This window comes from Mollisia scopiformis (assembly GCF_001500285.1).
Source record: "Mollisia scopiformis unplaced genomic scaffold LY89scaffold_4, whole genome shotgun sequence".
NCBI lineage: Eukaryota > Fungi > Ascomycota > Leotiomycetes > Helotiales > Mollisiaceae > Mollisia > Mollisia scopiformis.
The window spans coordinates 1,263,692-1,290,607 of NW_017263584.1; the positions used below are offsets into that span (position 1 = coordinate 1,263,692).

The 26,916-nt window shown below is 47.7% G+C and overlaps 11 protein-coding genes across 11 annotated transcripts; 6 read left to right on the forward strand and 5 right to left on the reverse strand.

Annotated features, from left to right (window-relative positions):
* Positions 1–65: 65 nt before the first annotated feature.
* On the forward strand, positions 66–1,421 carry LY89DRAFT_704712 (uncharacterized protein). Its single transcript, XM_018217399.1, has 2 exons — positions 66–282; positions 332–1,421. The coding sequence occupies exons 1-2, from the start codon at positions 116–118 to the stop codon at positions 1,335–1,337; spliced, it is 1,173 nt and encodes a 390-aa protein (XP_018076321.1). The 5' UTR covers positions 66–115; the 3' UTR covers positions 1,338–1,421.
* Positions 1,422–1,592: 171 nt separating this feature from the next.
* Positions 1,593–3,008, forward strand: LY89DRAFT_778315 (uncharacterized protein). Its single transcript, XM_018222198.1, has 2 exons — positions 1,593–2,581; positions 2,637–3,008. Exons 1-2 carry the CDS (start codon positions 1,957–1,959, stop codon positions 2,753–2,755), a joined length of 744 nt encoding a protein of 247 aa, XP_018076322.1. The 5' UTR covers positions 1,593–1,956; the 3' UTR covers positions 2,756–3,008.
* Positions 3,009–3,229: 221 nt separating this feature from the next.
* LY89DRAFT_390366 (MFS general substrate transporter) lies at positions 3,230–4,783 on the reverse strand. Its single transcript, XM_018207183.1, has 2 exons — positions 4,767–4,783; positions 3,230–4,713 (listed from the first exon to the last, which is right to left on the reverse strand). The coding sequence occupies exon 2, from the start codon at positions 4,597–4,599 to the stop codon at positions 3,331–3,333; it is 1,269 nt and encodes a 422-aa protein (XP_018076323.1). The 5' UTR covers positions 4,600–4,713; positions 4,767–4,783; the 3' UTR covers positions 3,230–3,330.
* Positions 4,784–8,029: 3,246 nt separating this feature from the next.
* LY89DRAFT_390382 (uncharacterized protein) lies at positions 8,030–8,980 on the forward strand. Its single transcript, XM_018207184.1, has one exon. The coding sequence runs from the start codon at positions 8,366–8,368 to the stop codon at positions 8,882–8,884; it is 519 nt and encodes a 172-aa protein (XP_018076324.1). The 5' UTR covers positions 8,030–8,365; the 3' UTR covers positions 8,885–8,980.
* A 764-nt stretch (positions 8,981–9,744) lies between these two features.
* LY89DRAFT_390397 (uncharacterized protein) lies at positions 9,745–10,370 on the reverse strand. Its single transcript, XM_018207186.1, has one exon. The coding sequence runs from the start codon at positions 10,268–10,270 to the stop codon at positions 9,797–9,799; it is 474 nt and encodes a 157-aa protein (XP_018076325.1). The 5' UTR covers positions 10,271–10,370; the 3' UTR covers positions 9,745–9,796.
* A 371-nt stretch (positions 10,371–10,741) lies between these two features.
* LY89DRAFT_694407 (uncharacterized protein) lies at positions 10,742–11,171 on the reverse strand (the record flags this gene model as incomplete). The annotated part of the gene is made up of 2 exons (XM_018216704.1): positions 10,742–10,870; positions 10,920–11,171. The coding sequence occupies 2 exons, from the start codon at positions 11,169–11,171 to the stop codon at positions 10,742–10,744; spliced, it is 381 nt and encodes a 126-aa protein (XP_018076326.1).
* A 753-nt stretch (positions 11,172–11,924) lies between these two features.
* LY89DRAFT_390394 (uncharacterized protein) lies at positions 11,925–12,773 on the reverse strand. The gene has a single exon (XM_018207185.1). The coding sequence runs from the start codon at positions 12,615–12,617 to the stop codon at positions 12,156–12,158; it is 462 nt and encodes a 153-aa protein (XP_018076327.1). The 5' UTR covers positions 12,618–12,773; the 3' UTR covers positions 11,925–12,155.
* A 1,302-nt stretch (positions 12,774–14,075) lies between these two features.
* Positions 14,076–21,556, reverse strand: LY89DRAFT_778319 (PROCN-domain-containing protein). Its single transcript, XM_018222199.1, has 3 exons — positions 16,881–21,556; positions 16,565–16,829; positions 14,076–16,513 (listed from the first exon to the last, which is right to left on the reverse strand). Exons 1-3 carry the CDS (start codon positions 21,483–21,485, stop codon positions 14,301–14,303), a joined length of 7,083 nt encoding a protein of 2,360 aa, XP_018076328.1. The 5' UTR covers positions 21,486–21,556; the 3' UTR covers positions 14,076–14,300.
* Positions 21,557–21,802: 246 nt separating this feature from the next.
* LY89DRAFT_608627 (60S ribosomal protein L34) lies at positions 21,803–22,902 on the forward strand (the record flags this gene model as incomplete). Its single annotated transcript, XM_018210504.1, has 3 exons — positions 21,803–21,840; positions 21,892–22,015; positions 22,274–22,902. 3 exons carry the CDS (start codon positions 21,803–21,805, stop codon positions 22,454–22,456), a joined length of 345 nt encoding a protein of 114 aa, XP_018076329.1. The 3' UTR covers positions 22,457–22,902.
* A 323-nt stretch (positions 22,903–23,225) lies between these two features.
* LY89DRAFT_638079 (alkaline phosphatase) lies at positions 23,226–25,752 on the forward strand. Its single transcript, XM_018211557.1, has 4 exons — positions 23,226–23,889; positions 23,934–24,272; positions 24,324–24,836; positions 24,886–25,752. Exons 1-4 carry the CDS (start codon positions 23,553–23,555, stop codon positions 25,461–25,463), a joined length of 1,767 nt encoding a protein of 588 aa, XP_018076330.1. The 5' UTR covers positions 23,226–23,552; the 3' UTR covers positions 25,464–25,752.
* Positions 25,753–26,176: 424 nt separating this feature from the next.
* LY89DRAFT_681328 (uncharacterized protein) lies at positions 26,177–26,862 on the forward strand. Its single transcript, XM_018214262.1, has one exon. It carries the CDS (start codon positions 26,290–26,292, stop codon positions 26,545–26,547), a length of 258 nt encoding a protein of 85 aa, XP_018076331.1. The 5' UTR covers positions 26,177–26,289; the 3' UTR covers positions 26,548–26,862.
* Positions 26,863–26,916: the final 54 nt, after the last annotated feature.

Genomic DNA, 26,916 nt, shown 5'->3' on the forward strand with positions numbered 1-26,916 from the left:
CGATGCGGGTCGCGTAAATTGCTTTCAGGTGACGTCCTCGAATCTTTTGAAATAAATTCTAATCAGAGCCTCCGGCCAGATTTTCTTGTGTTTGTACGCAAACCAAATTAATGTAATGTATTCAACGAGAGCAAGTATAAGACTTGGAAGATGTACAAAATTTCGCCCAGCTTCACGATGCAATTATGCCACAACTCCGTACAGCACGCCAGCTCCATATACTTCTCGTATAACTGATGCAGACGTCCATGCAGCTCGAACCTACTGCTCCGGCCTTCTGCAGTAAGTCTATATTACTTCAATTGAATTGTGTAAAGCTAAGACCAAACAGGAAATACGACTCCCCATCCTACACTCTCCAAACTTTTGTCCCTCCTTCAGCACGAGATGCCTACCTTTCTATTCGAGCCCTCAACGTCGAACTTGCTAGAATACCAGAGCTAGTCTCAAATCCGACAGTAGGAGCTCTGCGGATGCAATTCTGGCGCGACAACCTTACTCGAACGTTTGCCAATACACCGCCCAAAGAGCCAGTTGCAATCCTTCTGCATCATGCTCTCTCATCACTACAATCTCGCCACCCGGGGATCAGCACAAGTGTGATGAAGGGATGGTTCATGAAAGTTGTCAATGGTAGAGAGCAATATATGGACAATAGGCCGTACACAAACCTGGATGCCTTGGAGACATATTCAGAAAATACATATTCAACGTTAATGTATTTGACATTGGCAGCTCTTCCAATGCATTCAATGGCAGCAGATCATGTCGCAAGCCACATCGGGAAAGCTACTGGGATTGCTGCAGTGTTGAGAGGATTGCCGTTATTAGCTTTCCCACCACCACCAAATCATCATAGCAATAATGCTGCATTTGGTGGTGCTTTAGGCGGGAGCACCGGCGGTCGTCAAGGAGCGGTTGTTCTACCGTTAGATATCATGGCAGAAGCAGGTGTCAAAGAAGAAGATGTCTTCAGGCAGGGAGCCGATGCACCAGGGTTGAAAGACGCTATCTTCAGAGTTGCTACTCGAGCCAACGACCATTTGATTACAGCCAGAGAGATGTTGAAGAACTTGCAACAGGGGAAAGATGCCGGACATGATTTTGAGCACGAAGGAGAAGAAGGACATCAATACGCTGAGATGAGCCCAAAGGATCACTCGCAAGCAGATGAATTAGAAAGAGGATTTGGTGTTCTCATGCCAGCAGTAGCCACGAGATTATGGCTTGAAAAATTAGAGAAGGTCGATTTTGATATATTTCGATCCGAATTAAGGGCTAGAGAATGGCGACTGCCATGGAAGGCATACTGGGCCTATTCACGGAGAGCAATATAAATGCCCTTTGTCCAAACCCTCCCGAAGATATCTATGTTAGAGTGAACCCTTCCTTCAAATGATCATATTACCACAATTTCATCCCTCCAAATATCTTCTCGTCGTTATGTTCCAGTAAAGGTCTCACACACGTCAAACGATCTTCTCACTTGAAAGCGCTTTGATCTGGCGGAATATCATGTAATGCAGGGGTTCGCGTCTTATCGCATCGCTAGCATGAGCTTCTTCTCCCTTTTACTCAAATCACTTCTTGAAGTCCCAAAGTCTCGATGTCACAACCCACAGATTTAGTGCCAAACTTCGCAATGCACGACAATATGCCCTCTCAGAGTTCGAAATCCAGTGACCAGCCTACCATTCAAGTTACAGCAGAACTCTTCAACTCGCTTCTGAATTCAGTTGAGCTGCTGAAGCAAGATGTCTCGAGACTCAAGGCTGAGAATGCTTCCATGGCATCCGATCTTCAACTCCTTCGGCAGCATAATGGCTCCAGATTCTATCTCTTTTCGAAACTTCCGACTGAAATACGCCATATGATTGTAAGCAGTAGCAACAAGCTTTCCGTACACCTCGAATCCACGTCTTCCACGATGAACAAGCATATCGTAGTCAGGCAAATATGCTCATGCAGGCCTGTAGGGAAGCTCGCGAGATTGGGCAAAAGATGCAAATGCCATTCTACTCTTACCACGCTGATCAATGGTTTTTGACTGCTCCAAAATGTCGATCTTATATCAACATAGATATAGACACTATCTGGCTCCACAGGACCCTCGTCATGCCTGACCACGTGCATTTCTATAGGGGTCCGCAGTCCGTGTCCACTGAGCGTGACGACGTATCATGGGATCTCGAGGGAGCGAAATGTCAACCACAGTTTCGTTTTAACTGCTTGGCAATGGATGCCGATATATGGGAAGATCCCGTGGTTGACATTAGAAGAAACGAACACGTCGGATCGACCGACGTACTCCGCATGGCAAACAGCCCGCGTGAACTGTATATTGTTGTTGCTAGACCAAGGGTGTTCAGCTCGTCAAAGATCGTATTCGTCAAGCCATCATTACTTCCTCATGAGATTTGTGCTCCAGATCGCGCGCAGTACCGGACAGGCATGTATCCTCCGGACAATCTAGTACACCCGGACCACACATATACATGGGAAAAGGCAGCTCGAAGATTGGAAACATTGCTAACTCAGTTCAAAGACAAACGCGCAAAGGACAGAAAGACAGAAATCGAAGGTATGGACGTTTCTCCTGCAATAGTTCCCTGAGGTTGAACTGACGGTCCGGATAGAGAACGGATGGACTCTGGATGAGCTCGACAACTGGGTTGACTTTGTGGATCTATCTAATTTGGAGATTCCAAAAGTTAGATATGTGGAAGCTGTCGAGTATACTCACGACTGGGCCTAGCCCATAGACGATAGAGTCATCAACAAATTGAAACCGATAATGATGAATAACCTGGAGGAAGGACGGATAGCATGAAGAGAGTAAAGCAGCCTTCAGAGTTCAACCTCGACTTGCACGATACCATACATTGTGCAGATCTTAACCAACACTATTAATAATTCGATGTCTGCACTCAGTCCAAGTGATTGATCTGCATTGGTGATCGAGGAAACGCAGAGACTGGGTTTCTAATTCGTACTGAACTTGTTGGATGAGAGGTGGAGTTTGGAACATTGATAATATGTATTTTTGTACTTAAAAACGGGCTTTGATTCATTTCGAAATTGAGTGCCATCTATTGTCTTCTGATCGGGCGACTTCGAATCTTGACACATGGGAAAGCAGAGAAGGGTCCATCTTGCCTGTGCCCATTTCTATAACATCGAGCTTCACCTATTCATTCTTCGACCAAACCAAATGTATTTAAAGCATGCCAAGTCACATATGATCCATACTTAAGTGTCGCTGCTTTGATGTCAAGATTACACAGTCCGTACTTAACTCTCTTTATTGAATTCGTCATATTCTTATCTTGTTCATGCTCGAAATTCGTCGCCAATTTGAGGATCAGCAGAACTCTCACCCTTGTCTCCCTTCTTATTAAATACAGCATCTTTCATAAAGGGACTTCGTTTCCTAATCTCTTCTCCTTTCACAATCAGAATGACGGGTGCAAGTGTCAACACCAACGCGATGAAACCCAATAAACTGCTTGCCCATTGGAATCCCAAGTTTGTGTACAGTGCAGGCGAAGCCAGGGGCAAGAAAGCACCAAAGGTATTCCGTCCAAGCGAAGCAGCAGAAAGTGCTGAGGCTGCATACTTCTCATAGGAGTCGGTGAGATAAGTGACTACTGCGAGATAAATGCTGTAGATGCCAAAGCCAACAAATCCAATTCCAAACATGGGCACTACCCAAAGCACGTGCGGATAATTGGCCCAGCCATACCAGAATAAGCCAGCGGTGAAAAGCAGGCTTCCTGGGACGCTGGAGTATAACCTCGCTTCTGGGATAGTGTGCCCGTCTCTTGACCTCTTCGCCGATACCAGGTATTGATGATCCTGAATGGGATTGATGATTGTAGCCACCACTGCGCCAACTGAAAGTGCAAGTTGGATCAAGGAGTTTTCAAATTTGTTGAATCCGTAGTTGGTAGAGAATGTTTGAGGGACTGAAGACTGGAAAAGGAAGAGCAGACCCCACGCAAAGGACACCCAAAGTGTCTGCGAGAATACAACCCATTCGGTAAGCAACATTTTAATGGGGCGCTTAAACCATATTTTCAGGCGATGAATCATTGATGGCTGATCGATTTCTGCTTCCGCGTATCGAGGTTCTGCATCGGGATGCTCTTTTCGCCAGCGCTTTGCGTCTTGGGCAAGGATGATGTCTCCTCTCGTCTCAACCAAGAAGAACCAGAAGACAGGCAATAAAGTACCGATGGAGATGAGAAGGACCCAGTAAATCCATCTTAATGAGAGATGTGTTGTGATGGCGCCGCCAACAAATGGTCCCAAGGCTATACCAACAACTGATGTTGTCCCAAACAGAGCCATGGGCAAGCTACGTTGCTGAGCTCCTTTCCACACATCGGATATGGTACCTCCAACAATATTGATTGCAACCGAGGATGAACCTCCACCAAAAACCGACAGACAACCATAGTTTGGAAATTTTGAGCAACGCCACATGGAATCAGGAATATCAGGAAGATGATGTACGCTCCAAAGTACCCAGGCATTCGACCTGAAGTCTCGGTAAGAGGGACGAAGAGTAGAGGAAAAAGAGCAGCCCCCATGTTTCATGATGTTGTTGCAAAGTGGAGATATGGGAATCCGTCGTTGCTAACGATGAATACTCGAGACATTTCGTCGTTCCCAGCACCATATGCTCCAGCAGGTAAACCAAATAGAACCGACCTGGTAGTGTCAATCAGTGTTGAAAGTTACCCCTACATTATCGGAATTCTTACACGATCAGGACAGATACTTTAAGCCGCCATTTCACCCAAGGTGACCAGTTGAAGCTTCAATCAGATTGTAAGCAATATTCAAGTAGAATTAGAAATTGTGACGCACGGGTTCCTCTGGTCCTGGTCTCCATCCCAATCGTATAGCAGTGTGCCATCTGAATTCCGCGGTCGCTTGTTTTGATCTCCAGAAACTTCTTTGTCTAGTTCGACTACAAAAGATGATCAGTAGTTGCGTCTGCAAATCACTCAAGAAGACCTACAATGGGTGGCTGCTTCATTATGCTGAGCAGCCTCTTGGGCCAAGCTAGATTCTGAGCCTGCCATCTTAACTTGGTCTTGCTCTAAAGTGTAATGATTAGTCTCTGCAGGAGTTCGGACGCGCCGGATTGGATAGCAGTAGATCTCGGGCCCAAAGCAATGGATGAAGAATTATCACGCAAAACAATCCGAGAAACAATCTGAGGTGTCTGGTGTTCTAGAATGACAGCACCAGACTATTACTAACACCGCTACTCCGTTGTTCCGGGCAACCTCTTTTTCGATGTGGGACTTTCAACCTCAAGCAGTGACCACTACGACGAACTTCGAATCGGAAGTGAAGGAAATCGTACAGAACCATTACTTCTGCCCAAAAATCATTTGACCTAAATACTGAGAAGGATGTTTTTTCTTGCAAGGATGTATATCTTTTGTGGTTCGCTGTGCAAAGTTCTCTACTGTGATATCACAGCTCGCAGTATCACCGAATTCTCACCGTGACACTAAATCATCGGGTCCGTGACGCTATCGTACATGATACCGAGATCTAACCTTATCTCGAATCTGGAACCCTATCTTTTGAATCAAAAGATATGGAGCTTCCTCGAAGTAAGGAAGGAGCAAGGTTTGTCCCCAGGGGCCTTGTCGTGAGGTAGATATAAGTTTTGCACTGCTCATTGCAGCGGTGGAGAGAATGCCTCGACGACATCATATCAGCAACATTGCTTGGGATGACCGCTTGTCTGCTTGATACTTGTCCAGCTGATTGGTAGGCTCACAGAGACAGAGTATAACGACAAGCAGAAAGATAGGAAGAACAGAAATATATGGCGATGAATTAAGCTTAAGTCTCAAAGAGGCAAGGTCTCCCGAGGTCATCTCAGACTCGACACGTGATTCTACCATATCTGACTCTGCCATCTTCGCTCCTTCTCTGTCTACCTACATTTCAGTAACCAGGTCGGCATAATATCTGGGCAGTACCTTCTCTCCCAACACTTGATTGTTTTCCCCTGTTATTTAGGACAAAAAAGTTTGCATCTCGCATTTCACACATTTCGGACATCTGGCGCATTTCGCGCAATTTGCGCATCCTGCGCGCTTTTAGAGGAATGCCCATTGACCAGAAAAATATCAAAGTCTGATTGTATGTATGTTTCGATAAATTGCTTAGTCATTTCTTCTTTCTGCTTCGCACCCATTGTCGTTCTTCCCGAATCATGGTCAGCAAGTTCTTGAATTCAAATGCTTCTCGCGTCTGGTAATTCAGAAGGAATATTGCTATACAACATTAGCTCTGATCTTGGCCTGATGGTTTAATCGATCTTTCGTTCTATGAACAATGCTTCTCAGCGCTTCGCCTGCCAGCGGTTGGTATCAGTTGGGCAACTATGTCATACCTTTCAAGAATTGCATAACTCGAACTCCCTGCATCGAAAGTTGTAACTCTTAAACAAGAGTGCAAAGCTTGGCAGCTAGACACCTGTGCTTCAGGTGGTTGGAAGCACTGCTTTTTGCTGCACCGCACTTTTGGTTTTATCTTTTCACCGCTACCTCTAAAGCTTAGAAGATGCTATCTTCAGCTTGATGCTAGGTAATCCCCCAGGTGTTTGTAAGACAAAACTTTGACTGACTCGTCGTTTAACCTCTGCGATACTGTCATAGTATTGATGCACTTTCATTTAAGCTACTCTCGTGAATGAAGACCAGGTTCTTATTACTTCACACACCTTGGATCTCACATTGCAAGACAATAGCTATTTATGAACGCAACGAATTAGCTATTCGGCGACTCACACAAGTGCAATAGCTAATCAGAAGGGTTGGTGATGGAATCTTTGTCTAGAAATCTGACCCTACTGCTAAGAACGATCCCCAATTCGAAATGCTCCCTTCTTGCAGTCTTACTATCATGAGTTGCTTTCCGGCATCAAGGCTTGCGAGACCTTTGCCAAATTTCGAGTATATAGTTGCCACACGAAATCAATGAGGACCTCAACTTCTTAACGAACCAGGACACCTTCTCTTTTGCGAAAGTAACTTGGAGAAAATTTGCTTATGGTCTTGCAAGCGACGCAGATACAATATTCACTCAAGGCCAATAGAACACATGAAAAACAAATTTCCCCTCGGCGCATATCTGGCACGATTCACAATGTTAAGAAGTTCAATTTGAGCATGTGCTTAAAATTCGATATTTGCTGCCTTGAGCTTTTACCCCAGACACAAGCATCAGGACGAGCGGTGTTTTGTCCTATCTCAAGGCCCAGCTTACTTTCAAGAACTTTGTTGATACTATTGGTCTCTACAATGTGTTAAAACAGGGCCGAATCACCGGCTCCAATGTCCTTAGCTTTATGATCACTGATCACATTTGTCACTCGCAATACCTGCACAGCTGGAGCTAGGTTCAGAACCAACTTCCGCCACGAACAGACTTGAGCGCGCAAAGACAGTGACGGCAGAAGGATAATGTTGGAAGAAGTTTTGAAGCAAAATCAGGCAGGTCACATTACAGTGGCGACTTTGAGAGGCGATCAAGGCGTTCAAGATGCTCGGTGACACTAACTCCAACCCCACCAAGGGTCAATTTACCAAACATTGAATCTCGAACCATCATTCGATCATCCCCGCAACCAGTGGTTGGCCAAATTTACCAACTTGTATAGTTTCTCATGCCAAATTGGCAAATGCAGCCGAGAATGAAGCCGAGAAGAATTGTTGTCAAACTTGCAAGTGCGCTTACATCTTCATGCCTTGATGTGCTAAAGTAAAGTACATACAGCAAGGCCTTACAAACGGTGGCCTACCACATCCCGTCAAGGCCGAAAATTCCAATCGATTGGACCAGAGCTTTCAACGACGACATACTACCATTTTCAGCATAAATCCGTTCAAATAAGGTCTTCCCGCTATGAAACCAAACCTCGCCCCTCCACGTTTTTTTATTCTCCACACCCTGTTCATCAGCCTCTAGGTCCCTTGTCCAAACCGTTTCCCACGGCCACAGCCACGCGCAAACTTGCACCCCTCTCTCCCTTTCCCCGGGGCCTTGTAGTTCATAACCCTTTCCGGCGCCTGCTCGTTAAGATTTGTTTCTGCCGGGTCGCTTCGATACCTTGACATTTCCTACCCCCTTTCACGCTTGCAAGCTGCCCTCGCGACAATCATCAGATGGTGCGAGCTGCCCGCGTGCGGGTTGCGTCACGGTGGAGATTTTCTCCCCTCGATCGTCCATCCTTTACGAATTCCGAACAATGCTGTATCTAAATATAAATTAAGAATGTCGTGCGAAGAGATGCGAAAGGAGGCGAAAAGTAAAAAAGGTTATTTCCAGATCAATGATCAGCACCGTGAAACAGGAAACAAAATTCGCACTCACTCCCCACGCGCATACGAAAAAGTCTTCCCGCCCGTTACCAGAAAACCCCACCATCATCATCATCTTCTGGAAATTGTCCATCGAGAGGAGAGTCCGAGTGTTGCCCGCTGTGGCGACAGCCGTAGCTGTCATATCCACTAGAAACATTGGTAGTGTAAAGCCGTTGAGGGCTGAAACAAATCCAATCACTCTTGCCATCCAGTCAAATGGGCTCCACGACCAAGCTTCGAACAGCCCTTCTCGAACACCCTTCTGCCGACCAGCACGAAGCTTCAACTCGGCAATTGGAACCCCCAAAATTACGCCCCCGTCGAACGAGGGGAGGAAACCAAACTTTCGTCACGGCCAATGGAAGGGTTGCGCATTAACGCATATCGCTGTCATAAAACTCCATAACAGCCTCCATTATGCGGCAAGGGTGGCCGTCCAGGCACGATTATCTCGCCCCTGCCATGCGATACCCATATGGTATGGATAGGACGGCGGCGCACCTGAAACCAGCACCCGCACCGGAGCATGGAGAAAGTGTGCGCCCTACCTGGCTCGGTGCGGTCCAGGTGCCTAGGCTAGGTTCCTCAGCGCCGGAGACGAGCGAGGCTGCATGCATGTCTGACCTCTCATCGCTGAACACGTCATGTCATATCATTGAGAAGAAAGTGATGAGTGATGGATGATGGATGATGGAGCGGGTTTGATGTATGATGCGATTGTTATGGGATGGCTGCTGACAATTCATTCATTCAATCTTTCTGTATCGACAAGTGCCGGACCGCTGTCTTGGACGTGCAAATGTGAGGGCGGCGCAACAGCAAGAAAAAAAAAAGGAGGAACATATACTCTAACCTGTCGGTTATCTTCTGCCGGCATCTTCTCTTTCATCATGCAGGTCTGATCTGACTTGCTGACTGGATGGGAACCTGCAGCAAGGCACGAGAGATAGAGGGCTTTGTAATCCTACTGTAAGAGTAAAAAAAGACGGCGAAATTGTGAAGTGAAGTGAAAAAGTCCTTCCGGTGCATTTCTCCGCGCCGTTCGAGAAGCGCGGCATCATGCTTTGGCCCAAACTCAGACGCGCAGCGCAACGAACGATTTTCCGGCTCCGAAAAAACCGAACGTCTCAAAATGATAATGCAAGAAGATACTCCGTGAAAGGCCGATTATTTTTAACAGCCAAATTCTTTGGTCTGACACTAGAAAGGATACTACTGTCGAATAATTCTCTGCCCAATCCCATGACACCCCCCCTTTCCAGTTCCAGTTCCGGTCCGTCTATGATAGATGAATAATCCTTTTCTTTTTCCCTTTCATGTTCTCGTCGTAATCCCAGTCGCTGCCAGTTTCGGGTTCGTGCTTCACCAAGGAAAACTTTATCCCAATTCTGTGCCTTGTATCATGCCTCGTGAGAACCAAAGAAAGAAAAGGCCCCTCCCCCTCCACACGTCCACAGACCATCACCGGAGTATAAATATCCCTCCCTATAATAGAACAGAAAGGAAAATAATAAGATGATGTTTGATCCTGACAGGAAGAAGATCGACCCGAAGAAGAAAGAGAATGCTGACGTGCCTCGCAAGGCTGGTATAGTTTCTTCCTTGCGACAAGAAAAGTTAGGTAATTTCTGTAACAGGAAGAAAACATGAGTTGAAAGCCTAGGAACAAAGTAACATATAGAAGTAGAAGAAGAAGTCTTTTGATGAGCTGAGAATGAATACCAAAAAAATTTGGTTGATGCGATTAGAAAAGCCACCCTGTCTGCGCCCTGCTGCCTTGTCCGTCCGTCCCAATTAGGCCTCCTGATGGGTATATTTCGAAGAATGCGATAGTGATATATATGAGACTCCAAGATCGCTCTACCTTCCCCCATTGCGCCGTGATATGCTTAGGCATCTTTTGCTCCTCTTTTTTTTTGCAAGATTGCCCCTTGCCATTTCCCCCTTCCAAAAGCCCTACTTTCCAACCAGCGGAGCAAGAAGTCGTTATGTGCGTGACAAATTATGGGAAAGCCGTTCTAGATTGAAGAAGAAATGAATGTACGTGAAGGGTAGGCGCGCTCCAGTCGCGTGAATGAGTGTATATGTCGTAAATATGATAAAAGGGAAGTGTAGTGTGATGCGCCGAGTATCAGAGGCGTGTTTGTACAAAGTTGCTGGTGATCCAGTGGTGGTGGTCGTCTGGGTTGGCGTTGTTGCGAGGCGGGTGTTTAGACATGTGAAGTTCGGGTTTGAAGAACGTCTGTGCAAGACGCTCGAGGGCATCGGAAGTGTCCTCTTGCTTTGAGCTAATATTCGGTGTCCCCAAGATCAGAAGCGGGAGCTTCTGCTGGAGACGCTGAATGCTATAACTCAGATAACTCTCTGGCTTTGTCCTTGCATGCTGCCGATGTGAAGCCTGTGCCTACTTTCTGGGCCACAATGCGCCACTTCTCCTGCTCGTAGTCGTGCAGAGCGGTCCGAAGTTTTTGGATCTAGGATAGTTAGAAGATGTTCGAGGTGTAGCAAAGCTTAAGGACTCACGGTCTCCTCGGTCCACTGTGTGGTCTTGGCCTTCAACTTTGTGCAGTACCGGACCTGCAGTGTGCCTGACGAACGACCAGGAAAGAATTCCGCTATTTGCTTCCAGGTCAACGACTTGTTCTCTTTCAGATCCACAAGCAGCGCATCGTCTTCGGGCGTGAATTTCAACTTTGGACCGCGAGGTCTTGGAGCTGGCGCAGGCATGCCCTCGAGACCAACAACACTCGGAGCGCCTCCACTAGGCCCCACCATTGAATCGCCTTCACTCATCCGTGGCTGCTTGGCTCTATGTTGAGGGAGTTGATGCGAGTGATAGGTCTGCTGCGAGACTGGTCCAGGTCCGTATCCCACATTGACCATTGAAGGTCCTGGCTGCATTTGCGAGGACATTCCGTGCATCTCACCCAGTTGCTGGCCTCCCATACCCTCCGGAGGGTAACCTTCAAGCTCCAAATCATCAGGCCGCGGCCTCTTGCCCGTCACTCGCTGCGGCTGAGGTTGAGGGGGCCCATACATCATCTGTTGACCGAAGTGGGGGGACTGAGCCATGCCGTGCTCGTACACTTGATGCTGGGCGTGGTGGACCGGCTGTTGCTGCTGCTGTGCATGCGCGGCGATGTGCTGCTCGTGAAGCTGGACATTGGGGACGAAAACACGCTGATGTTCGCTCTCTGCTGGATGTGCAGCATAATCGGGATTCGCAGCATAATATGGATTGCTGTGAGCGCCATCGTGACCCTGTTGGCTCTGTTCCTGCCGAAACGGTCCAGACATACCGACATGGCCTTGCCAAATAGCAACAACCTCTCTGGCGAGGGTTGCCGCGGCCGGGGGACGTGCTATAATCAGATTGTCGCTTTGTGTTTTCTAGAAGTCGTCGTTTGTTTTAGGGTGCAGCGGTGCAGTTGAAACGTAAAATGTCGGATAGGATCTGATCTTAACAGTGGTATTATAGCTTCATCGATTACCCGAGCAAAGCATTTGAAAGGCAAAGGGGACGATGAAACTCGAAACCAGCAGAAGATGAGCAACTTGGTATGCAGTAGCAGCAATATGTAGCAGTGAGGGACACTGTATGTCAGAAGGGTTCGGTGACGACGACGACGACGACGGACGGCGGGGAAGAGAGAGTGGTATAGAGGGAACGACGAGACTTCAGGGCGTGTTAGAAGATGGGACTGGGATGGATTTAAATCGATCAAGTATTCGTCCCGACTTTTCTCAATGCATGGTTAATTAAAGCAAGCCAGTGAGTGATTCGCCATAGGCCGAGACGGAACGTGTACGAAGCCAGCTCGCAGCAGAGACCATTGACCATGGGACCAAGGGCGACAGCCAGGGCTCAACTTTGGGAGAGAGCATGAATTTCCAACGCTCGATTAGGATGGGTAGGGACCAGGAGGGACAAGGAGGGACATCGAGAGACATCGAGGGACCAGGACGCAGACGCACACCTGGCGAGCTGGCCTGGGTGGTGGTGGTGACCAGGGGACCAGGGCAGAGTCGATCCCGAGCGCCCTGCTGCCAAAGTGTCAGATAGTCTGATCTTAGGATCCCACAATCCCACAGGGGCCGCCTTCTGGAAGACTTCCATGACACTCCACCGCGCACTCCACTCTGCCACTCTGCCAATTGCTGTCCCTCGCTGCCAATTGCGGCTTTCCTCGACATGCGCCGGGATGACACAGACCGGCTCATGTCATGCGTACCAGGATTACCCAAAAAAGAACTGCTGGAGAGCGCTCACGGAAATGGCGAAAGTAATGCAAGAAGAGCAGCGCAACAGAAGAAGCAGAAAGGGAGGGAAAAGGGAAAAGGGTGTGCGAGAGGAAAGAGGGTCGGCGCGCCCAAGAGAGCAATGCTCGTCGCCATCCACATCACGCACTTAATTCCACATCCACCGGATCACCATGATGGCCATGGCCACACGGCAAGGCGACGAACGAGCTGGCACTTCCAGAGTGGACAAGAGAGGGACAGAGAGAACGTAGTAACAAATCAACACAGCGGTCAATTCCTCCATCTGTCCGTCCCATCACCATCCATGGCCAGCGTGGCGTGCGCGAGGGGACCTGGATATAAAAATAATAAATGATAAATAATAAATAATATCTTGGAACCCGGAAAAGGTTGAGGCGATCTTGACCTCAAAGCGGCAGTAGTTGCAATTGGCCACCCACACGCCCATCCAGTCGTGGGAGGAGGTCGTACAGTAGGTAGTAATTGTCCGTCCAAGCCATCGTTCAATTCAATCCAGGTAGCCGGTGCAGGGTAGCGCGAAAGGGTGCGGCTGTTGCTGCTGCTGCTGATGATGGTGCTGATGCTCCTTTCCTCACATCGTGGATCTTCGGTGCGCGGTATCAAGATTGTCCCCGGTCCAAGTGGCATTGCGTGTTCATGCGAGCGCCAGACTTCCTCTGAGCGCGACCGCGCGAGCGCGTTCGTCCCAGGGGTCGCGGTCAAATTTTTGGTAATGCGCTGCTCCTGGTGCCTTCATCGCCAACACAGACCGACCAGGGAGAGATCAAAAGAAAGTGGATGACGATTATTGACAATTTGTTTGTTTTCCCCAAGCTCTGGTCTCGTCATGGTCAGGATGGAGGTAGGAAAGACCTGAGGTCGTTCCCAATTTATGTTTAGATTGCACTTGCTGACCCACCCGCCTGCCCTCAACCGAGAGACATAAATAAATATGTACAGTGCATACATTGGACATTGGACATACATTGTACCTGCATAACGCGTGGATGAGGTGGGAGGCCTTCCGATACGATGTACGATGATGGATGTGCACAGTGCACGCACGCACGACCATTGACCATTGACCGCCCAATTCATTGGAGATTCACTGACCTCGGACGACCACTATCAACACCATCCACCGCCATACACGACTCTCTCTCTCCCCACTCTCCCGAGTCCCTTCGGACAACCAGGTACTATTTGGATTTTCAGGAACATGAGAGCCGGTGCCCCGCCATCTCAAAGAAGCCGAGGGCGCATGAGATCCTCTTTTTCGGACGAGAATCATGGGATGTTCCTCTCTGTCACGCTCGGCCAGTCCAAGCCGACAGAAATGCACGAACGCAGATCAAACTTTAAGGTTACAACACATCGCAGACGCCGCCGTGAGCCGCACTGCAACACTTCAAAGATCGCTGGTAACGCTTGAATTTTATGCTTAAAAGTAATATAAAGTACACTATGACTACATTCCCAGCCCATCAAACGCCTGCTACCAAGATTCGACATCCGGCATATGCAAAGATCCACCGCCAACGCACCACCCTTCCATCCAGATTCCCTTGCCCGTCAGCAGTGCGATCGGCTCTGCGCTGTCCATTAAGTCCTTCGCAGTATCATCAAAGTCCATATGATCGACTAGGCATACGGATCCTCATGATCAACAAAGATATCCTCCAATTCCATGAAGCTCTGAAAGTGGAGGGGTCGATGCTGGTCTGAATAGAACGGAAGGGGCGTATCGACCTTGACATGCACATTCTTCTTCTCCAATCCTGCGAAGCTTGATCCCATGAATGAGTAGTTCCACGAGTTGTTCTCTGGAACCAGGAAATAACCTCGGATCTTGTCGCTCAAAAGTAATTGACACTTCTCGCCCATGGACGTGCTGAATCCTTGCGGTTGATCGGAACCCATGTCCTTATTCTCACAACCCCAGGTATAACCTTGCGGGGTCAGCGCCCAAGAAGCCAATGACACCGAACCGGGCGTGAAGGACACGGTCATGCTGATCGTCTTCCGATCCCATTCCTTATGTACATTCATCAGACGAGCATGCTGGGTGACGTCCATGGCGGTCATGTACGGCGGCTCGTTACCGGAGACGGTGTGAATGATCCCCAGGGGTTCCATATGCTCCAGGTACTCATGCTGTGGTAGCTGCTGGGGAAGCTGGACGTCGCGTGTGCTACCAATCTGTGGGACCATCACTATGCACTGGATCTCCTTCACTTGATCGTTGTCCGGCGGAGAGGAACCGTACAGATAACCAGCTACTTGGACACGCAAATCGGCGATCGTGATGAAGCGTTTCAGAATGTTCTTTGGCATGATGTAAGTGAAGTGATCATCTTCCTTGATATCGTCAGATGAGATGTAGATGTTGTTGGCTCTGGTCCGAAGATTGGAGGTTGCAATGGCCCGGGTTCTCCACTCAGTCTTGGATGCAAAGGTCTGCTGCTCGAATTGGGAAGTAGTAGTCACAATGATGTCTTCTCCGTGCACGTTTTGTGTCTTGGTGGTCACAGCCGTGAGCTGTTGCTGTTCTTGTTGTTGCTTCTCGATCTCCGCTGCTTGTTGACGCTGCATTGACGGGGCGCTAATTTCCATTCCGAGAATAATGTCTCGAACTTCACTCATGGTCAAGCTTGAAGTGTTGACATTGTTCTTCTTGCCGTAGTCATTTAGGATGAGATCTCGTAATTGCGTCTCAACCTTGATCCAATCCTCATCTGACAGACTTGGCCAAATGTGATGTTCTTGGGTGATGACGGTCTTGTCTGGTCTCAGTAGCAATTTCGTCTTGTCTTGGTTCACATGAAGAGCACGTAAGATCAAGACCAGTCGAGAAAACGCCGTGTATGAAGAAATGGACTTCAACCATTCATCGTACAAGTTGAATAGAACCATCTGTGGCTCGGTAGCTCGAAGAATCATGTCACCAAGCTTTTCGACCTTCATGGCAGCTTGGAATGGTAATTGGAGCTCAGAGGCCCTAATTGAAATGTTGGGGAAGTCTAGAAGATGCACTTCAAGAGGATCGAGAAGACCCTTTCGAGTGACAATCAACTGTTTCGGCTGTTCTTCAACAGGTAGGGATCGAATCAGAGCAGCGACTTCTTCGGCAGTCTTCCATTTAGCCAATTGACCAAGACGTTTCTGACCAGCCCAAACACTCGTGTGAATGATCTTGAGGAACAGTTGACCAGTACGTGGATTGAAAATGAAGATTGCGCCGTTGATGGGTTTCGTAGTCAAATTGCCTTCGAAAGTTTTGTGAATTGTGACTCGATAGACATTGGTGTCGTCGATGAACAGCTGGATCTGGTTGCTGAATAGCTCTGAGTAATTTTGAGAATTCAAGAACTCTTGGTTGCTTTCAGAAGCATAGAGCTGGAGACCCTTTCTGATACGTTCTCTGAGCACATACAAGGCAGGGTTTGCTTTCATGATCTTCGCCATAGCCTGTTGAATGAGCGTCTTCAGACCTGGGAAGTATTGACCATAAGCCGAGTAAAGATTGTACGCAAGATCGATACCGATCATGAGACCAGTAGCAGAAGGATAAATGCTCATGCTATCTGTTGTGTAGTCGAGGTACTTCGCACGCACGTATCGTTCAATATCGTGGGAATCATAATCTCCATAACGGAGCTGGACATCAACCCAGAATTTATTGGTGGTCGTGGGCTCAATCACGTCCTTCGTGTCGAATAGGATGGATGGCCTGGTGACGTTCCATTTGTGACTTGCAAATAGCAGAATGTCTGCACAAGAACTGTTCATCTTGTACGACTTTCTGGGATGGATGGTTTCCTTTTGCACAGTCTCAATACCAAGTTGCTCAAGTTCTGTCAAACGAATTAGTATGCGCTTGTTTCAAGGATTAGGAAATTACTCACCCTGGTCAAATACTTGACACAAATCCATCACCACGGACTCGTGGATCTTTTGCCACAAATGGGCTCTGAAGATCTGGATCAAAGAAATTTTAAGGGTCGGAATCTTTCCGTGGAGGAAAATACCCGTCAGGTCCAGTTGCACTTGGAAACCAACGTATACGTTAGCTCTGTTAATCGTTGGTGACCACCATAGAGTGAAGCGACGGTTAGGGATCTGGTTCAAACCAGACCTCTGGGCGTTGGTCAATTTCTTAAACTTCATAGACTAATCACCATGTTAGCGCAGAGCATTCAAAGGTACGGAGAACGAGCTTACCTCTTCGAAGCCTGAAGCCTTCTCCCAAAACAAACCTTCCCAGGATGGGAACGCAGTGGCTTTGAACAGAGTGTGCTCTAAGATTGTTTCGACACCACCAAGTGCTTGGATCACATCTGTCCGATAAGCATTTAAGTTCCATAGCTTTCCATCGTGACGTTGACTAGTCCACCAAAATGGATTACTCTTCATAAGTTGATACGTCTTGAACTCAGTTCGGGCTCGGAATCCCTTGTCAAAACTCAAAGTGCTTCTGTCCTTCTGGAACAGAGTGTTGATACGGGGCAAACCACGGTCCCAGCTGTCTTCTAAGTCCTCGAGTGTGAGTCGTCGATTCTGTTGATTGGCTTCCTGTCGCTTCTGAGAATACTCGGTCCATACCCGTTGCGAGTCGATGAATTCAGCCTCCCACGGGATAATGTATCTGAAGATGTTGGGAATCAGAGTCTCCTCATCGTGGGTCATACCAGCCCGGTAATGGGTAACGCCACTATCTGTTTGCTTTGACCACCGCTTGTCGCTCGTTGGAATGAGGATGTGAGAACCTGAGATCATACCCAAGCCACCCAATTCCTTTGGCGTATAGAAGACTGCTGGTGGGAACCTGGAAGGCATCTTCGAATTCAAACCAATCTTTACTCTGGTCTGAATCTTCGTCTCGCACTTCACAATGGTGTCAAGCAAATTGACAGTCGAGACTGCTGCCTCACGATAGTAAGTGAAAAGAGCAATCAAGCTGGTATTCCACTTGTTGGCGATTTTAGTGAAAGTGGTTGATCCAGAAGACATGAGGATTTGACGGATGCGGTTATTAAATTTAGCAATGTCTTCCTCTGTGACCTGCAGGAAAGCATGCGCGGTCCTCTCCTTACTTGTATTGTCGACTAGAGACCAAACGCTGTCTTTGACCGGGAATTCGTCGTTCTGGTTACGAATCTTGGGAAGAATTCGGACCTCAAAGCCACACATGGAGAACAGGAGATTGGGATTATCTCTGCTGTAAACACTTGCGAAGGTATCATCCCATTCGATTGTAGTCACAGATCTAGGTAATCTGTTCTTCAAGTCCCAGAATACAGCTCGCCCAAGGTTGACATCGTGTCTCATGAGTCGCATCCGCGAGTCTCTGGGCCAACACTTCTTGTTTCTGTAACCGATCACGTTCTCGAAATTGGGATCTGGCTGCTCAGTGAGAAAGCGCTGAATAAGGTCTCTTGACTCGTCAGCTGTGAAGCGAAAGAACACCCAGATTCGATCGATGTATCTTGTATACAATCTAATTGGATGCCTGGTCTCCGTATCCCGATCGCGAAACTGGAGGAAATCGTTCGGGCTTTGAGGTGGACCTGCAATCTCGCTCGCGCGCTGGAGACCTAGCAAGAGTAGGTCAAGGACAAGTCCGTAATATTGAAATACGAATGCTGAGAATTGGAGACCACGGATCATTCCATAGCTGTTTACGTGATTCATATCTTTGTAGGTGAGCTGAACATTGTTCTTCGATGAGATATAATCAGCAAGATTGTGGTCCATGATAAGTCTCAACAAGCGATTAAGAAGAGTTAGATCGATCTTCTCGTACACCTTGGAAAGCTGGGTCTCAATCATGACGTTGCATTCTCCATCAGCACTCTCCCAGACCTTGTCAAGGTTGTTGATACCCTGAGCCCACTTGTAAGTAAGCAATGGCGGGACTTCAGAATCAGAAGGTTTGATCCACGCAGGGAACAAATGGCGCTGGTCTGCTTGATACCAAAGGTACTGATCAAGATAGGCGTCGCTTATTTTTTCAATTGGCTCAATGTCGTAGACAGGGTTGATGGTACTGTAGTTATCATTCATGTCGATACCAACTTCCTTGAATGCTCGTTGAGTAAGAAGGAATCTTTTAATTCTCTCCAGTGTGGTTCCGGGACTATCGTAAGCTTGCTCAATCAAAGCAAGCTCTTCACGTTGGCTTTGGTTCAGGCGGCCTTTGACGGAATAAGCTTCTCGCAATCGCTCTAGGGCCAGAATAAGAATCTTGGTGTCGTGCTTGTAAGAGACGCTGGGGAAAGGAATGGGGGAGAATTTTCGTGATTCGAGCCAATGAACGGTAGTGGTGTAAATTGCGACAGCCTCTTCAGACGATACATAAGGCCCGTCCTTCATGTAATTGTGTTGGCGTTCTTGCTCAGCCTTGAGCCATAGTCGAGTGAGGCGCCCTAGGTTCTTCTTCGCGACTGTCTTATCAACGGTAGCACCTCTGCGAATACGTTCTCTGTTGTAATGGGCCACAGAAATCCACCAATCTGCTTTGCTCTTCACATAACGCAAGATGATATTCTCGATAGGGGCTGGCAAACCAGGGACCTTCCAAGGAATGTTACTCTTCCAGCATCGCCATGCTTCGGAGAGATGCTGTAAGACAGTATTGACTTTGTTTTGCTTAATTCCCTCGGGCATCATGTCCATCAAGTCAGCCATGACTGAGGCGCGGAGCTCAAGGTCGAAATGTGACTCCACACGCTGCTTCGTTACAGTTTTGGCGACACCTTTACTGTGTCTACCTTCAAATTGTCGGGAAAGCAAGTTTCCAAGCCATCGCTCAAGCAAGGGAATGATCCCTCGCATGAAGAAGAGCCAGACTCTCCAAGCAGGAGCCCAGAAACCACATCCGGGGCCTTTGCCGACAGGGCCCGAATTGAACCGATAATAGATTAAATGCTTCAGATCCTTACACGATCGAATCTGATGCATGAGCTTGTACTTGTATCGATACATCCCAGTCAGCTGGCCAACATGATTAAAGGCATACAAGATACCATCTGCGAGCTGGAATGCATCGATGTTACCAAGTCGGTACTGAACCTGGGCGTCGACAATCAACTTCGTTAACTTCAAAATCTCACGCATGAGATGGAAGGCATTTCCAAAGCGAGACTTCTTTCGCTCTTTGGTGGTAAGTGTCTTGACTGGCTTGAGGTTGAAGTTGTAATCGAGATGGAGGTAGGTCAAGTTCTTTCGATGGATCAAGAGGTTGAGCATGTTGAAACCCTGGCGACAAACTTGAAGACCAGCTTCAACCCAATCGATCGTGGTCTGCTGAAAGAATTTGGTTTGTTTCAGCGACTTCATCAGACTTTGCTTGTTTTGCGCCTTTGGCTTCTTTTTGTGGAGCTCATTCAAGACATAAGTCTTCAGTAGCTTTTGATACGATACTCGTACCTTCACTGGCTGGCCTTGTGGGCAATGCTCAAGATACCACTGTTTTACGAGGGGCACGTCTTGTGCTCGGACCATGCGTCCCGAACGTCGGTCAAATGGGAAAGGAGCCCACCATAGCGCAATTGCAGAAGCAGTCTCGTCTGTGTACAACTCTTCGTCGGCCAGAAACGGTTCGACATCTTCAGGGAGTTCGAAAGCATTCTCCTCTGGCTCTTCGTTGTTTCCTGGGCCGAAAATCTCGTCCTCGTGGCTGACAGTTATGTTCTTCGGTGCAACAGATCTCGATGAAATGGGATTAATGACAGGGTCGAAATAGAAAGCTGGTAAACTCGGATCCTCAGCGCGAACATACACAATTTGAGGATGTGAATACCAAGACAGCTTCACGCTGCGTGGCAAAGAATTGTACAAGAAAGGAAACGCTACCCGGTATTCTGTACGGATGGGTGCGCGGAAAATGATACGATCGATGGCATTGAATTCGCCAAAGTCTTCGTCGTTGGGATCAACGTCTTTGTACAGTGGTTCGAATCTTGGTCCTCCAGGGATAGCAACATTCAACGCCTTCGCTGTCAAGAAGCTGTTCAGCTCAAACATGTGAAAGTAGTTCTTATCAACAAGATCACTCAGAAGCTGGTGACTCAGTCGATATAAAGTTGCCATCTGAGGAAGTGTGAGGTTCCATTCCTTGTAACTTGGACCATTCACATGTGGAGTATCAAGAAGAGGCCGATTCTCGTAGAGCCACTCGAAAACAGCTCCATCTTCGTTTTCGTCAAGTTCCATCTGAATCGGTTCCAAAGGCTCAACATCTTCAATGTTCTCGGACCAGGAAAGAGGTGGCTCTTCGTCATCGAAGGGTGGGAATCGCATTCTCTTGAAATGTCTTCGGTCGCTCTTCTCTCTCCTCATACACATCCACATCGTAGCCCATTGTGCGTGGAAGACCGGCTCAATGACTCTCGGTGTTTCGTTGACTAACGTCAGACAGCCATTAACGTGATATAGAACCTTGACCTCCCTCGCTGACTCCCAGGGCATCGGCATATTCTCCAATAGCTTCATAACGGCGTGAGGCATGTATTTCAGGGCTCCAAGATAACTGCGCTTGTCGCTGCTGAACTTTTTCTGAGAAACATCTCCGATATCTTTCACGATCTTTCGAAGATGCTCCGGTGGCATATCAGCCTTCTGCGTTTCAACGAAGCCGCCCTTCCTCTTCTCGCCGAATCGATTTCGTTGTGATCGTAACCATTCCTTCTTCTTCTGTGCGAATTTGGCCACCTGAGGGTCCGCTGGAGGCCTATATCCAGGTGGTGGAGGAGCTCCAGGAGGCGCGCCCATCGAAGGAGGCCCGGAGCTCCATCCAGGTGGAGGGGGAGGAGGTATTGAGGACATCGTGATGAGACGTCGATAATCTCCCAGTCTCCGCTTGATGGATGAAGTGATTGTGGAGGGAGATTGTCGCAGTCGCAAATGAACTCAAAATTATCTATCTAGACGCAGTTTATTTTGAATTAGCGTATTTCTCAAGATGCTAAGATGCCTGAATTTCTTGCCCCAGTTTCAAGGCACCAAGTCTTGTCCCACCTCTCGCTTAACATGCCTGATCTAGCTTAGCCTTTCCACACAGTTAGAGAATTTCAAAAGTTCTCATATCAGATCGCCAGAATCGCGACAACGACCTCAATCAATTTCGACCACCAACCGCAGAAATGGCGTCCAACAGATTAACATACAGACGTCGCAACCCGTGAGTTCTGGGTGATCAGGTAGTTCAGGTCAGCGAATTAATCAAGATCAGATACAACACACGATCCAACAAAGTTCGTGTTGTTAAGACACCCGGCGGCGAACTTCGATACCTCCACATCAAGAAGGCCGGAACTGCGCCAAAGTGCGGAGACTGCGGTATCAAACTCCCAGGTGTAAGTGATTTCAGAACTATTGCGAGCATGGACGAAAGCAAGGCATACGATTGAGGGTCTGGTGAAAGCTACTTGATGAGCATCAAGACGGGAACTGGGAGGACCAAACTGGCGAACATGACACAACAAACGGCGTCTTTGTCCTATCACCTCGAAAATGTTCAGAAGTTGGGATATCGAATGCATGCTCGCCAACCAGCGTCTGCAATGGAGGCTCCTAAAGGACGTATGGGACTTTTGCTAACATATTTCTTACAGATCCCTGCTCTCCGACCTCGCGAATACTCCCAAGTCTCCCGACCAAAGAAGACCGTTCAACGTGCCTACGGAGGTTCAAGATGTGCCAACTGCGTCCGGGATCGTATCGTTCGAGCTTTCTTGATTGAGGAGCAAAAGATTGTCAAGAAGGTTCTCAAGGAGTCTCAGCAAAAGAAGCATTAGGGTCGGGATATTGACGCGGTTGCTTTGGGTGTTCGTTGGGGCGGATTTGCATGGAGCAGCAGGTTTTAGCTGCGCTTAGGGCTTCCTATGAACCACGAGAATTCGATTGCCTGATACACCTTGATTGCCCTCGAGGCTTCATATCTTGCTACAGATCATGATGTGTGTGCAGAAGTTTCCAAGAGTCATGATGCATGGAGAGCCGTGGAAGTCTCAAGAATAGATCTCATGACGAATCTTTTCTCAAAAAATTATGTTTTGCCCATCACTCCTTTCTTTCCTGATTCCTTTCTCTCAGCTTTTTTGGTCTCTCAACTTTGGTTTGTCAAAATTCTTTCATCTGAATACCTTTATAGCTCGACTCAAGAGCACAAATTATTTATGAGCTCATGAATCTCAAATCAGGCCGACCTCCAACATTTCTGGATATGCTTATAATTGGAGACGTAATGAGAAAAGTGACTCTTGATCTAGCTTCAACATACTCTACACTTGTGAGGGCTGTTCCTGAAAAACAGCGCCATTTGCTACAAAGCCCATGTATCACTCTTATAATAGGTGACAATTGCATGGAGGATTGCGCCAGAGATAATGAGCCATGACATCTACTCAAAGTCACGACTCTCTCGCTGGTACAACCCAAGCTGCCGACTAACGTCCCTGGGAAAAGTCCAACGCCGAAAAGTCAAGGGTGAATTGCGGATGTGAACCCTTCAGCCTAGAGCTTCTAGCCCATAGGCTATCGTATTGTTGGGCTCTCCAGCCGCGGGCTCTTCGCCGGCCTGTAAGAAAACAATAATTTTTCTCATGCACCTATTAAAAAGGCATTCCTCGAGATGGTACCTGCACATGATTGTTGCATGAACCCTGTCCGTATCATCTGCTATCACCTCGTGATACCACGAAACCTCTACCTCGCGTCTTACCCGCGACTGCCCGACTCGTGCAACTACTCATACCAAAATGTCTTAGACACTAAAGCCTACAGTCTCACAGTCTTGTACCTGAAGGTGCTGCTGCACCTCTTTCCACATTCACGATCGAAGCTTGCCTGTGAAGCTTTCGCATCTCCAGAACGACTGGAAGAACCGCAACCATGGCTCCGAACGAACCTCTATTTGCAGACAGGAGGGGGTCCTCGATACATTCCGAGGAACGCGCCGCAGACGAAGACACAGCTCTTTTGACTGGACAAAAATCCTTCTCAGCTCCTCAGAATCGGTCTCACTTCTGGAGAGAGGTTGGATTATTTACCTGGGCAGTCATCGCAACTGCTGCAGTCATTGTTCTAGCTGTATTGTCCCAACACCAAACAACGTCTGAGGATGGCAAGAACTCGAAGCCTGCAGGAAAGCGGAATCTGATCTTCATGGTCTCTGATGGAATGGGTCCTGCGAGTTTGTCAATGACTCGAAGCTTCAGACAATTTCAAGGTGAGATTCATGTCACCATCCCGAAATGTTGGCTAACAATAGAGGTTCCCTTCCCTACGGCGATGTCCTGGTTCTCGATCAACACTTTATCGGATCCTCTCGCACTAGATCAACAAGCAGCTATGTTACGGACTCGGCAGCGGGTGCAACGGCCTTTTCTTGTGGGTTGAAGAGCTATAATGGAGCTATTTCCATGCTCCCTGATCAAACACCTTGCGGCACTGTACTTGAAGCTGCAAAGAGGGCTGGCTACATGACTGGTCTGGTGGTTACAACGGACATTACAGATGCAACACCTGCTTGTTTTGCATCTCATGTCAGATTAAGGTCAGAAGAGGACTCAATTGCCCAGCAAGAAGTTGGAGAACATCCTCTTGGACGAGGTAAGTGACCATGTGAAAACTCTCATTGTACAGGAAGCTAAGAACTTTTAGTGGTTGATCTCATGCTTGGAGGAGGTCGTTGCCATTTCTTACCAAATACCACTGACGGCAGTTGTCGCGAGGACGATAGAGATATCACAAAACTTGCTCAAGAAAGCTTCGGGTGGAACTACATTGACAGCCGGAAAGATTTCGATAATCTGAAGCTTGGCTATAACGTTGAGCTGCCGTTACTTGGACTCTTTGCTGAACACGATATTCCGTATGAAATTGATCGACGCAACATGAACGATGTATACCCTTCACTGGAGGAGATGGCTCGAACTGCCTTGAATGCTCTTACCGCTGCGACCAAGGACAGCGAAAAGGGATTTTTTCTCATGATCGAAGCTAGCAGAATTGATCATGCTGGTCACGGCAATGACCCTGCTGCACAAGTCAATGAAGTTCTCGGTTATGACCGAGCTTTTGCAACCGTTGTGGAATTTCTAGACGAGTCCGAGGTAGAAGGAGTCCTCGTGGCAACTTCCGATCATGAAACTGGGGGTCTTTCTGTTGCGAGACGTATGACTATATTTTCTTTTTTGGTGAACTATTTACTAATGCTTTACAGAGTTGCACCCAGAATATCCTCACTATGGGTGGTATCCTCAAGTCCTCGCTAACGTTTCTCACTCTGCCTCTTATCTTTCTTCGCAGCTTCGATCACATATCGGTCAGACGGTCGATCACAGCAATAGTCTTGAAGATGATGAAACTCGAAAGGCCAGCCTAGAGAAGTACATCAACGAGGAACTAGTCCAGAAAGGGCTGGGTATTCAAGATGCCACTCCGGAGGAGATCCAACGAGTAATAGACATCCCCCTTCTCAGTTCCTACACTTTTGCGGATATGGTCAGTCGTCGAGCACAGATTGGCTGGTCAACCCATGGTCATTCAGCAGTCGATGTCAACATTTACGGCTCGAAAGGTACCGATGCTCTACATGGCAATCACGAGAACACGGAGGTTGGAGAATTTCTGAGGAATTACCTCGAATTGGATGTCCAATCTGTGACCGACGAGTTGATTGAGAAGTCAACGACCATAACAACTTCAAATTCTGGCAATTGGTTTGGACGCGTTCCCTCAGAGGAAGAAATCCAGTCGGCCTCAAGACATTACGAGCGCTTATATCCTGAAGCTCCTTGACAATTTCATTAGACACAATACCCACATAGACTTTGCTTGTTATATCATCGATCAATTTCAAATACCTTTTGGCAGCGTTATCACTTCATTAGCTATCTTTACTTGGGCATTTTGCAGGACGGGTTCCACGTGACATTTTTGCAAACATTGGGATTGCCCCTCGGTGTTACACAGCCACCAGTCGTTTGTTGCAAACTCGCGGCATGTTCATATACATTTACCCAGTCTAAAAGTCCTCCTATCAAACACGAACAATGTTCAAACTCACGAACAACCTGCCTAACGCTACTAAGAAGTTTGCAAGTGAGTACAATGAGTTTGTAAAACCTGCAGTACTTCGCCCAGTCTAGTCCTTAACACTTTGTACTCTCTAGTCATCGCCCACCTTGCCGTGATTTTGCAATCACTCATAGTGCAATCACGGTAGAGAGCGCTTTTCCTCAGCGGTCACTCGGGCAAGGCCCCAATGGAGTCACTTCGACGATACCAGTGTTTGAAGCATAGTGAGGGGATCAGAAGGAAAGAATCAAATCCAATTCTTGGCCAACGCAGACCTACTCATCGTCTCGCGTGTTGCGAATACTTCGGAGCATCAGTGCCACGTTCGATTCCCAGATGATCATGCCATCAATGAGGGACTTATGGGTTGCACTCATATGTATCTCAGTAATTCCTCCGCTCTGGCCCTTTTCGAAGGATCAGGATTAGCAATTCTCACTTCCCCAACACCTTTCTACAAAGTCCAAGTCCTAATTCGACGAGTGTCTATCCTCACGCCATGTGTATGTTCTGGCTTGTAGAGTCACCATGTGGACATCGAAAACTCATGGCAGGCGCTAACTGCTACCGCATTTACGATCAGCTGCAAAGAATCAACGACCCAGCTGAATTCACTCGTCCTGGTGTACCATTTCAGATACCACGAGAATGTCTTCCGAATCGAAGGAATGTACAGCTCACCTACACGCACGAGTACTGCTCTTTCGAGTGTAGGAATAACAGTCTTTATGGAGAGAGGTGTGGGACGAGTGATGCGCAGTATGGGCCAGGATCGGAGAGGATTGGGGTTGGGTGGAGGTATTGAGGTGGGGGTATGGGATGTTGTGTATGATTATTGGTGGTTCTGAGTTGGGAAGGCGTTTGGAGGCATGGAGTTATTGCATTGTCTGTCTTGAAAGACCTGAATTTTTGAGGCTGGAGGATGAATGGTCATCACGACGTTCTTCATCAAAGTGATGATACAATTCAAGGGGTTTCATTCTAAGCTTACCACATCATGTCTCTACTGAACATTGGAAAGTTGAGAATCTTTTTGGATGTCCCTTTATTCATAGGAGATTTTGGAGGGTATGAATACGAGACCTTGCAACAGTGGTTTCACGGGAATTGTCCAATGGAGAGGAAAATACAAACAAAAGCTTCTTTTTTTCAGCTCTTCAACTGTGAGCTGCAC

Bases quoted from the DNA above. Each gene is read 5' to 3' on its own strand.
- LY89DRAFT_681328 (XM_018214262.1), top strand. From the start codon at position 26,290: ATGGCAGGCGCTAACTGCTACCGCATTTACGATCAGCTGCAAAGAATC.
- LY89DRAFT_778319 (XM_018222199.1), bottom strand. From the start codon at position 21,485: ATGTCCTCAATACCTCCTCCCCCTCCACCTGGATGGAGCTCCGGGCCT. The intron at 16,830-16,880 runs GTAAGCTCGTTC...CATGGTGATTAG, and splicing joins AGGCTTCAGGCTTCGAAGAG to TCTATGAAGTTTAAGAAATT. The intron at 16,514-16,564 runs GTGAGTAATTTC...TTCGTTTGACAG, and splicing joins GTGTCAAGTATTTGACCAGG to AACTTGAGCAACTTGGTATT.
- LY89DRAFT_390394 (XM_018207185.1), bottom strand. From the start codon at position 12,617: ATGAGCCGGTCTGTGTCATCCCGGCGCATGTCGAGGAAAGCCGCAATT.
- LY89DRAFT_778315 (XM_018222198.1), top strand. From the start codon at position 1,957: ATGCTCATGCAGGCCTGTAGGGAAGCTCGCGAGATTGGGCAAAAGATG. The intron at 2,582-2,636 runs GTATGGACGTTT...CGGTCCGGATAG, and splicing joins CAGAAAGACAGAAATCGAAG to AGAACGGATGGACTCTGGAT.
- LY89DRAFT_390397 (XM_018207186.1), bottom strand. From the start codon at position 10,270: ATGGGGGAAGGTAGAGCGATCTTGGAGTCTCATATATATCACTATCGC.
- LY89DRAFT_390366 (XM_018207183.1), bottom strand. From the start codon at position 4,599: ATGAAACATGGGGGCTGCTCTTTTTCCTCTACTCTTCGTCCCTCTTAC.
- LY89DRAFT_704712 (XM_018217399.1), top strand. From the start codon at position 116: ATGTATTCAACGAGAGCAAGTATAAGACTTGGAAGATGTACAAAATTT. The intron at 283-331 runs GTAAGTCTATAT...AAGACCAAACAG, and splicing joins TACTGCTCCGGCCTTCTGCA to GAAATACGACTCCCCATCCT.
- LY89DRAFT_638079 (XM_018211557.1), top strand. From the start codon at position 23,553: ATGGCTCCGAACGAACCTCTATTTGCAGACAGGAGGGGGTCCTCGATA. The intron at 23,890-23,933 runs GTGAGATTCATG...CTAACAATAGAG, and splicing joins AAGCTTCAGACAATTTCAAG to GTTCCCTTCCCTACGGCGAT. The intron at 24,273-24,323 runs GTAAGTGACCAT...AAGAACTTTTAG, and splicing joins AGAACATCCTCTTGGACGAG to TGGTTGATCTCATGCTTGGA.
- LY89DRAFT_390382 (XM_018207184.1), top strand. From the start codon at position 8,366: ATGATCAGCACCGTGAAACAGGAAACAAAATTCGCACTCACTCCCCAC.